The sequence below is a fragment of the Urocitellus parryii genome, chromosome 5, assembly GCF_045843805.1.
Source record: "Urocitellus parryii isolate mUroPar1 chromosome 5, mUroPar1.hap1, whole genome shotgun sequence".
Taxonomy (NCBI): domain Eukaryota; kingdom Metazoa; phylum Chordata; class Mammalia; order Rodentia; family Sciuridae; genus Urocitellus; species Urocitellus parryii.
This window is the reverse complement of record NC_135535.1, coordinates 8,087,678-8,099,210: the sequence shown is the minus strand read 5'-3', so window position 1 is coordinate 8,099,210 and position 11,533 is coordinate 8,087,678. Positions and strand designations below refer to the sequence as shown.

Genomic DNA, 11,533 nt, shown 5'->3' with positions numbered 1-11,533 from the left:
TATTACTCCCTCTGACTGAATCATAAACTTATGATAAAACACCTATCATTTTGTTACAAGGACAAAAACTATGTCGTAGGAATCCAAAGAGTTATTCTACCAATGTCAAGAAAATTTCCTTCTTGCTTGAGACGTCTAAATCTACTAGCTACACGCTCTGAAGGGAAAGCAAATGATGACCTGAGACTCATAGACTGTTCAGAAGTCTTCTTCATACATTAATCCAGCTTTCTTGGAGAAAAATCTTTATCTTGGTTTCTATAATTGAAACCAAACCCATCTTCTGCTGGGCCGGGGCCCTAATGTTTCTGGAACTTTAATGTAAATATGGATCACTGGGTCCCCATTCAACTGTAGAAAGGGGTTCAGAAGGCTGAGCTGTAAATCCAACAAGCTCTCAGCTAGAATGCTCCTGTTTGATGGATCACAGTTTGAACAGGAAGTCTCCAAGGGACTTTTCCAAATAAAAATAACCTCATTGGATGTTTCTCAAAATATACAGACTTCACCCAGAGTCTATAAAAGGAGAGAATATTCTGTTGACTACACAAGGTATTTGCTCCCCCTCCTTTTTTTGTGATTTTTTACTACAGGCTGCACATCCAATGTAAAATCTTAATAAAGAGCAACTGCCAAGAACATCTTTTTGTGCTGACAATTTATTAGGGCTTGACTGATTGGGGCTTATATGAATGGACATAAAACTTTAATGAAAGTTGATTCAAAATAAATACTTTAAAAAATTATGTCAAACACTAATTAATAAGTGATGTTTACAAATAGTCTGTAAGAGAGAACCATTTGGGATTAACAATGTTCATTTCCCCACAAAATAAATAGCTCATGTAACTCTCCTTAAGCAGGGGGAGGAAAAGCCCAACAAAAATAAAGTCACGCCCTTGGAACAGCCATAATATTTTTGGTAAGGAAATATCAAGATTAAGACATATAAAAGCATCTGAAGAAAATTACATGTCATTGAATTTGTCCTAGAACCTAGGAGAGAGTTCAGGAAAAGACAACATCTGGTATATTTAACTTTGGATGGGAAAGATTACATATGAGAATAATAGTCCTTTTTCCTTAAGAAACCCAACAAACACCCCAACTTTTGTTTTTAGGTTTTCGATAATGTTTTCTTTTGATATTAATTCAACTTCCACCCCCAAATCCAACCAGTCATTGTAAAAATCAAGTTGGCAATAGATTCGGCCGGTTATACTTCAAGGGTGCCCTTTGATGCTTTCACAGTCAATGAAAAACCTTTGTAGTTGCAGATGCCAGAGCGAAAGGAGAAGAAAGGAGAATCACTTCTTGTCACTTGGAAGGGTAGCATCTCTGCACTTTCCTTTGCGCAGCATCTCAGTGCTTTCGAGCACTCTTCAGCCCCATAATGGTGAAGGTAGCAGCTGTCAGTTTCTCATAAACAAGGAACATGAGAGCAGCCGTGAGGACAGTCTGTAGCAGTTTGGCTTCAAGGCCTTTGTAGAGTCCCATTATTCCAAAGCGCCTAAAAGGAAAGAGATTGGAACAAACAGGTTTTCTCCGTCAAAGTCAACTCCTGTATCAGAGAAACAAGCTACCCTGACAGCTACTTTGAAAGTTTTTTTCTCCTTAGAATCAAAACAAGCAATGGAGTCTTTAGATTTTAACCCCAGACTTCCATTGTCAAAGTACTTCTTAGCTTTAAAGGCATTTGGGGACTGATAAAGTTGAATATTCATGAGCTATTAATAGTTGGTCTTTATAGTTATCATTCATTATCAGAATGCTGGCACTATCCCACTAAACGGAGAGAGATCCTGAAATCTCCTAAAAACATCTTAGTACCAAAATCTGAGACCTAAAAACTTTTAAATTTAACAGTCTCCCAACTCTGTTATTTCAACTTAACAGTCCTAAGTGGTAGGAAAGCTGCCAATTGGCTTAGATCATTTAGCATCAATAGAACTAAAGAAAGAGAAATCAAAAGCTATCTGGTTCTTAGACTTCCCATACATTTCATCCTTTAGTTCAGTGGTTCTCAAATTTAGTAAGCATCTGAATCACTTGAAGGGCTGGTTAAATCAGATTGCTGGGTCCATTCCCAGAGTTTCTGATTCATTAAGTTTGGGATGAGACTCAAGAGGTTGCATTTCTAAAAAGCTCCCAGGTGATGAGGATGATGATGCCAGTCTGGGGACCAGCCCTTAAAAATCAGAGAAAAATGCCAGAACCAGGAAATCAGAGCAAGTGACCTCTCCAAAGCTATTTGTTGAGAGTGAATTAATGTCATATGCTAGTTCATCAGTTACTCCAGGGCTGTATATAAAATGCAGATCAAGAAACTAAAATTAATCAAGTGCTCCACTCAGAACCTATTACTATATTTTATTTATTTGCTGTGTAGAAACAGACCTGGCCCATGAAATCCTGGTTTACTGACTAACTTGAATTATGTTACTCCAAGAAACCCAAGAAATTCATTTCCATGCCTCTCAAGATGAAATCCACCATGTCAGAAAAGCCAGGGTTTGTTTAGGTACATAGATCACCAATTCCCAGAGGGGAGGCATGAATCTGCATTTTAACAAGCACCTCTGGGGATTCTTTTTTTTTTTTAAAAAAGAGAGAGAGAGAGAATTTTTTAATATTTATTTTTCAGTTTTTGGCGGACACAACATCTTTGTTTGTATGTGGTGTTGAGGATCGAACCCGGACCGAACGCATGTCAGGTGAGCGCGCTACCGCTTCAGCCACATCTCCAGCCCTCTGGGGATTCTTAACCACATAAAAGGTTTGAGAGGCCTGGCATGGTGTACTGCATTATCTGTTGTAGTAGCCACTAGCCATATATGGCACTTAAATTTTTTAAAAATTAAAAATGCAGTATCTCAGTTGCACTGGGAATATCTCACACACTCAACAGTTACATGCAGCCACTGGCATGTTTACTGGATGGTAGAGGTACTCTTCTCAGTGCAGAACATTCTAATGAACAGAATAAAAGCTCTTCATTTATTCAATTATTCCTAATTTTTTATTGAGCTTGAATTTGAACATCTGGCTCTGCATCTGTTTGGTGTTGGACAAGTCACTTTCTTTCTCTAAATCTGTTTTCTGATCTGCAAAACAGGAATATAATCACCTTCCACATCTATAAGGTTGAGTGAGAACCAAGTAAGATAAATGTGAAAACACACTGGATTTTAAACTACATAGCCTCATAGACTTTCATTTGTTACCACTTTTTTTTTTTTTTAAGAAAGAGGAGAGGGAGGGAGAGGGAGGGAGAGAGAGAGGGAGGGAGAGAGAGAGAGAGAGAAGGGGGGGGAGGGAGGAAGGGGGGGGAGGGAGGGGGGGGAGGGAGGGAGGGGGGGGAATTTTTTTTAATATTTATTTTTAGTTCTCGGCAGACACAACATCTTTGTTTGTATGTGGTGCTGAGGATTGAACCCGGGCCGCATGCATGCCAGGCAATCGCGCTACCACTTGAGCCACATCCCCAGCCCCTGTTACCACTTTTTTATAATACTCTAATATAACTACAACTTTCTTAACTCTCCCAATGTTGGTAGAAATAGAACTCGGTATCATTTTAGGGGGGACTTGACACTGTCTAAATTTTAAAATTCAAAATAATAAAATGTTAAAATTTTGTATGTTCAAATTCCTTAATCAGGTAATTTCATATAAAGAAATTTTCTCTACAATTATACTCACTCAGGTGTACAAACGTAAACTTATGGCTGTTCATTCAACAATGTTCGTAAAAGAAAAAGCCTGGAAACAACTTAAATATCCATCAATAAGTGTACTGGCAAATAAATCATGGTATATTATGTAATAGGAAACTAGACAGTTACTACAAAAAGTAAGTCCACAGATACCAATGTGAAGAGATGTTTATGATATAAAGTTTACAAAAATGCAAGCTGCAAATATATGCCTTAAAAATATTCTGAAATGTATACACCAACGTTAACAGTGTCTTCCTCTTGGAAAAGGGATAAGGTGAGAGGGAAAACAGGGATTATATATATATATGTATATATGTATGTATATGTTTGTGTGTGTGTGTGTATATATATATATCTATCTATGTCTATAACTATATCTATCTATCTATATTTATCTCTACGTACTTACAACTTTTACCAAGTATACCTGACTTCAATTTAATGAGTTCTGGTTTATGTATAAATCCATAAACACCATCAAACATTCAAAATAGTGGGCACCATAGGTTAGTATTTTCTATAATTTTATAAAAGTAGAATAATTTAGTGTGAATTATTTTTTGCCTAACTTGTTTCACTCAGCAAAATTATTATGAGATTCTTCCATATTGTTTAACTAATCAACAATTCCTTCTTTTTTTTTTATTTCTAAGTAGTTTCCTACTGTTTGAATATAGTACAGCATGGGTATATTTTTCACCTAGTGACAGACATTTACAGCTTACAAATAAAGCTATTAACATTTGTGTGTGAGTCTTTATTTGTGTTCAAGTAGACACAAGCACATGTGCTTTCATTGCTCTTGGGTAAGTGTCTTGAAATGGAATTGGCTGGGTCCTATGGTAGGTATACTTAATTAAAAAAAAATGCTAAAATGTTTTTCAAAGTATTTGGACCATACTACTTTCCCATCAGTAACATAGGAAAGTTTAGCATGCTCCACATGCTTCCCCACATTTGGTATGAAATTTATTTTTCACTTTGTATCAATTCTTTTGTCTTTGATTTTATTGTTTATGTTATGCATATTCTATTTTTGTAACAAATTTATTTTCAAAGCATTTTATGTTGAGCAACAAGAATAAAGTTAGAGCAGCTTTTGCTTCAAAGGAGGTCCCTGATTTGACTTCCTTAAGTATCAATTTCTTCAAAGGAAACAGAAATGACTATTTCTACCTCACAGAGTTATTGTTAGGAGTAGGTGAGATTATCCATGATAGAGCATCTAGCTCAATGTCAGTCATGAGGCAAACATTTCAAAATGTTAGCTATTCTTAGCTTCATCACCTTCATCATTGTCACTACTCTTCATGGGACTATTGCTGCTCTATAAGCAGAGTAATATTCCTAATAGAGGTCATGGGATATCCACTGATGGGAGCAGCACTCAGGCAGAATGATCTCTATGTTAGATTACACGGTTCCTTTTCTTTATTTCTTTGTTTTTGGTGCTAGAGATTGAACCCAAGCCCTCATGCATGCTGGGAACATACTATACCACTAAGCCTCACCTCCAATCCTGGAGGGTTCCTTTTCTAACGGAGTTCTGTATATTTTTAACTCCAAAAATGATGTCAAATTACACTAAGTTCCTAAAACTGAGAAATGTCTGAGCAAAGTACACAATGCCTGAGCCTGCCACAGCAGAAGGGTAAGAGAAGAAAATCCAACAACTCTCTGGCAGAAATGGCTGCAGAAAGGAGGGACAGAATGTAAAGCATCTATAAAGCTCACTTGACTCGTTGGTGAAGAAGATAGAGAACATTCCGTAGGCTTCCCAGGGTTCTGTTTTCTGGATTTAGTCTATGACGACCAAACTGAGGAAGGAAAAACAAAGATAAATAATTACTATTTATTACTACGTCCTTTATCTAAACTTCTACCTAGAAAGGAAACTATGCTGGAGTAATGTCTTATATACAATAATAAAAATATCCAATTAGTACCAGAGATTTCAGCAATCCTCTATTTTTTAATAAAATAGTAAAATATTTTGATGAAATAAATAAAAATGAAATATTTTTCAATAAAGCAAACATAATTTTGTTGGTGCTGGGAATAGAACCCAGCTAAACATGCACCACTAAACCAGACGCCCCAGTCCTAAGAGTTTTCACTTTTAGAGAATTATGGGGAAGATTCTACCTCCAGAGAGGGAAAAAAAAAACCACAAAACATGCCCAAGATGATGATTTAGATATTAATGGTATGGTTCATTAACTCCCAGTTCTTTAAGAAGTTCTGATAAACATTAACCAACTACAGCCTCTGCAAGTCTATACTCTTCACATTGTTATATTATAAAAATGTTAAAATGTATTTGTGTGAATGCTACTAAATTCTATTAAGTACCAGTTTTAAAATAATCATTAGCAAAAATACTTTCAATTGAAATAGTCTCTACCACCTTCATTTTATCTATGAAATAGTCTCTATCACCTTTATTTTATCTAGCAATAAGTCCTTTGAATGTTCTCTGCAAATAGATCTTTTTTTTTTTTTTTTTTTGGTAGACTAAACCCAGGGTCTTATGCAAGAGCTGAACCACTGAACTACAACTGCAGCCCCACAAGAGATCTTTTGTGTGTGTGTGTGTGTGTGTGTGTGGTGCTGGGGATTAAACCCAGGGCCTTATGCATGCAAGGCAAGCACTCTACCAACTGAGTTATATCCCCAGCTCCCCACAAGAGATCTTGAATCTGTTCACATCCTATTGATAGGGGATAGACAGACATGAGAGTGGGAACATAAGGTAAAGGGAATAATTCTTTATATTGGGCCCACAATGCTGACCCCCACATGCTTTTACTTTTAAAAAGCAATTTACCTGCAGCTCTGCCTGACTTAAGTCTATGGGACATGGTACATTCCTCAGCAAACTGTTATCTGCAGGAGAAATTTAGGCCCCCAAATGCCAATAAGAACACAAGTTATCCAGAAGGGGGTGAGTTTTGTGATCCTTACACAGACCAGATCCCAGAACTCAGAGAGATAAGGATAATTCTTCCTAACCACAAAATCTGTAAGAACAGGTTCTAATTAGAGCCAGTAAGCATGGGCCAAAGTGGCTTAGAGTTGTCATGGCAATGAGGATTTGAAAGCCTGATGGATAAAACTGGAAGGCAGGAGAGGAGCCCCATTCCTCTTCTCTCTGAGAATATCCACTCTCTCCCTTGAGCATGTTCCCCTTTCCTTTTTCCTATACCTTTAATAAACTCATGTGTATTACTCTGGGCAACATGTCTAAAATCTTTCTGATCTTGTCTAATGAATTGGGGTTTGAAGATGTGTCTTTGTGCTGGCTCAGTTTCATAGAAGGACCCAGCCCTATAACATAATCTCTTGTCTCTACTGCAGCCACCCCATTTGGGCCACCATTCTCTCTCACCTGGATTACTGAAATGGCCTCCCTACCTTCTCAATTCCCTACATGATAGCCAAAGCTATCTTTAGGAATTGAACATCAGGTCACATTACCACCCAGCTTAATCCACTGTGCTGAGAATAACATTCTTTTCCTTACACTTCACCTCCAGCTTCCCTGCTGCTTTTCCAATCTCACCCTGGGCTAACTACTCTCCAGTCATGGAAGCCTCCTTTCAGTTCCTTAAATGTACCAAGCTAAGAGAACATTATAATCCCTATTCCTGGAATTTACTTTCCTCTGCTCCTTGCATGGCTGGGTCTTTATCTGCATGGAAGGCAAGCACTCTACTAACTGAACTATATTCCTAGCCCCTTCTCTTTTATCTTTTTTTTTTTTTTTTTTTGGTGCTGGGGATGGAACCCAGGGCCTTGTGCATGCAAGGCAAGCACTCTACCAACTGAACTATATCCCCAGCCCCCCTTTCATCTTGATTTAAAAAAAAATATGCCTCCTCAGAGAAGACCATCTCCATTTGAGCTACATAAGATGATCCTCATTATGCCCTCTCCACCAAGTTGCACGTGCCGTTTACTTCCTCAATAACTCTTTATAAAGAATTCATAATTGTCTGCTTATTTCACTTGTTTACCTATTTAGTCTCTCTTCCACTAGCTCCATGAGGGCAGAAATTATGACCATTTTAGCCACCACTGTATACCCAATTCCTCACACAAACTGAGTGCATAATAAACATTTGAATGGATAAATAACTGAATTTAAGAAAAAACTGAAATTGAAAGTGCCCCAGAAAAGCAAATCATCAATTCCTCCTGAAAGAACTAAGGGAATTAACCTCTGATTTTGTAATGAATAATATGTAGAGTACCAGGCAAATCAACTTGAATGAGAAGGAAGCAAACTTTCCTGAGGCCTATGAAGAATCTTTTCCCACATACGGATTTTCAGAGATACCTTGTTATCTAAAAAAATTGTAAAAATAAACTTCATTCTAAACCAAACAGGAAGCCAAATGACAGTCTACCTGGTTAGCAGAACAAACAAATGGAAAATTGATGGGGAATACTCTGTCATACCAACTGACTGCATTATTGCTTTATTAACAATGCTTTAATTAAAGAGGCTGCATAGACATTGTTTGACTCAACGCAGGGAGAACCCTAGCACTCACCCTCAGAATTGACTGTATCGTCTGCATGGGATAGGTGGCTGTGGTGGCAATCGCTTTGGCTATTGCACCAATAATGAATACATCCAAAGAAGAAAGCTAGAAAGCAAAACAAACCACATCAATCCAAACAACAAAAGGATGTCAGAGGTTATTTGGCTGCTTTCAAAATCAGGAATTACCTTCATCCGTTTCTTTAAAAGCTGCCGTTTTAAACCTTCATAAAACATAAATTGGATGGCGGGATTGAAGACCAACAGCAAGGAGGGAAACGTGCCATTCCATAAAGCCAAGATTCCTTCATCTCGAATTATCTGGTGAAAAGCATCTAGACAAGATATCAGGCTTTTGAAAAGCATGATGACAATGCTCTAACTAAAGAAGATACTGTTCAAATAAACTCAGAACACAAATCATTCTGGTTCTATTAAGAGTTCCTTCTCTTTTTTAAAAAATGTTTTAGTTGTAGATGAACACCTTTATTTTATTTATTTATTTTTATGTAGTAGTGAGGATTGAACTCAGTGCCTCACACATGCTAGGCAAGTACTCTACCACTGAGCCACAACCCCAGCCCGAAGAGTTCTTTCTTTTAATCACATTTTAGGTGCAAGTTCACTGGTTAACTACTTTTTGATAATAATCAGACACAGAGCCACCAAGGTGCTGAGTGACCAAACTGTTGTTCCTGACAATTTGGGGTTAGAATGTCAAATTTTCACCAACACTAAAAAACTCTGTATTATACAGATTTGTGAACTAATAATCTATGTTTTAAAACACTTTCAGTATTAAAAATAATAAAATCTTTTCCTGGAGTCCATTACAAAAGATTTGACTTATAAGAAAACTACTGTTCTTGCCAAGTGCATGCTACAATCCCAGCAACTTGGGAGGCTCACACAGGAGGATCCCAAGTTCAAGGACAGGCTGGGCAACTTAGAATGGTCTCAAAAACCAAAAACAAAAACAAAACTCATGGCAAAGCACCCCTGAGTTTAATCCTCAGTACCAACAAAATAAACAAACAAATAGAAGAAAAAGGGAGATGAGCAGGAGAAAGAGGGAGAGAGGGAGAAAGGGGAGGAAGGGGAGGAGGGGGAAGAGAAGAAAAAGAAAACCACTACTACTACTACCACCACCACCACTATTGATCTTGATACAAAGAGAGAGGTATGAGAAAGAAGAACCTGGCAATGGTGGTACAATTAAAGAACAGAAGCTCAAAGACATCAGAAATCAATCTAGTATCTTCATTCAAAGACACTAGAAAAAAAAGGACAATACAAATTTATTTGTTTTAGAGGTGTAGCTCAGTGGTACAAAGTCCTGTTTGTTTTGTTTTTGTGGGGCTGGGGATTGAACCCAGGGCCTCATGCATGGGAATCAGGCAAGTCCTCAGGCAAGCACTCTACGACTGAGCTATATCCACCCAGCCCCTTTGATTTGTTTTAAAATTACCTCCTATGTATACTCCTTGGGAGTGGTAGACTTAGAGAAGTCTATCACGTCTTGGGCTTGAGCTTGGCCATATATTTTTTGGCTATTATGCACGTAAGAGGCAAACAGAGGCTTAAAATATGCCCCTGTCTCTGGGTTTGCCCTCTTGCATTTTTGCCATTGCCATGAGAAGAATTTGCTCAAGGCTAGTCCCAGGAAAAGGGGAGACATGTAAAGCTAAGACTCTCATCTGGGGTCTTCCTACAAGAGTCAAATTCCTGTCAACTCACACACACATGAGCTAACAAATGCTTACTAGTAATGGCTGGGACTTGAGATTGTCTGTTATATAGACTTATTGTGGCAACATATTACGGATACAAAGAGAGAGACAAACCCTTGAATAGGAACACAGCTAAGGAACACTTACCAATAATGCCTTTGTAGTTGGTTGGTACAATGTCTTCATTCCGAAATTTGGCCCCTTGCAGCTTCAGCCTAGTGTTTACCACCCAGAGAGGAGTTGTTAGCAACACATTCACCACTCCTTAAAAAGAAAGAGGCCGAGAAAAAGGGAAAGTAAAATGTAACCCACTAAGCTATGCTATCTTAAAGCTATATACCATTATTCCATTTATATCCTGCCTCTCTGATGTCACGTAAGGAGTGTCTTTGTGCCAGGGTACAATGCATGCCACTACTATTAGAAGCAATCTGGAAGCCTTGCTGATAGCAAAATAATTGGCAGCAGCACCTTTTCATATGAAGATAGTAGTGAGTTTCCTTACTTGTAGAGAAGCAATCATTTTCCGTTTTTATAACACTGAAGTAGTACTTTGGGGCTGAGCATATAACTCAATGGTAGAACACTTCTCTAGCATCAGCAAGGCCCCAAGTTCAATTCCAAGCACCACAAAAAGAAAAGGAAACAAAACCAAGAACAAGGTAGTAATTTTGTCTAGTTTTTTTTAATTAGTTGTAGATGAACAGAATGCCTTTATTTTATTTGTTTACTTTTATGTGGTGCTGAGGATCGAATCCAGTGCCTCACGCATGCTAAGCAAGCGCTCTACCACTGAGTTATAGCCTTAGTCCTTGATCTAGTTTTAAATAAAATTTCTAAATAACAGCTTAAGAGAGAAAGAAGTGGATCATTGAAAAACATGCTCATTCCTGACAATATCAGAGAAAGCAGAACTGACAACTCTCACATAAGTAGCTCACATGGCTTAAAGTGAGTATGGATCTGGCACAATAGTTAACAGGTAGGAGAAAGTGGTGACTTCTCAAAGTGCTGCAGCAGGGACTAGAAGCTCACAGTAGAGTTCTCACCCCTTAGAGAATTAGGACAGGCAGGCAAGCAGCAGTTATAAAGTGTCACAAAACACCCGAAATAGTTTCACAAGCATCATGATTCTTACAAGCATAAAGATGGACCTTGGCACCCCAAGGCTGCCTCAGAGTAGAACAATACAATGAGCCAGGTGCTTCTTTTTTGAAAACACATGGTCCCAACTTAAGACCATCTTGAGATATTAAAATGTTCCTCATCAGTCCTGAAATGATTAAGGAAAAATACCATACAAAATTGTAACAAAGTGCCTGACACATGAAATATATTTTATTAATATGTTAACCAAGGTACAAACTCTGCACATATAAAGCTATGTGGCTCTAGTTAAATTCTAAAGAACTAAGAAGCACAATCCTAAAGAAGAGATAGTTTCTTTTATAAAAAGTAATTTAAACCAATTGAAGAAGAATACTTTTTTAAAAAAATTTTTTTTGGTAGTTGCATATGGAGAGCATGACTTTATTTTA

General features: G+C 37.7%; 1 protein-coding gene across 1 annotated transcript in view; it reads right to left on the bottom strand.

Annotated features, from left to right (window-relative positions):
- Positions 1-657: 657 nt before the first annotated feature.
- Slc25a17 (solute carrier family 25 member 17) overlaps positions 658-11,533 on the bottom strand; it is a 52,589-nt gene continuing 41,713 nt past the window's right edge. Inside the window, exons 5-9 of the mRNA XM_026405933.2 lie at positions 10,143-10,259; positions 8,455-8,600; positions 8,276-8,371; positions 5,454-5,536; positions 658-1,510 (exon numbers count right to left, since the gene is read on the bottom strand). Coding sequence (XP_026261718.1) covers positions 1,363-1,510; positions 5,454-5,536; positions 8,276-8,371; positions 8,455-8,600; positions 10,143-10,259 — 590 coding nt within the window. The 3' untranslated portion in view covers positions 658-1,362. The remainder of the gene's footprint in view (positions 1,511-5,453; positions 5,537-8,275; positions 8,372-8,454; positions 8,601-10,142; positions 10,260-11,533) is intronic.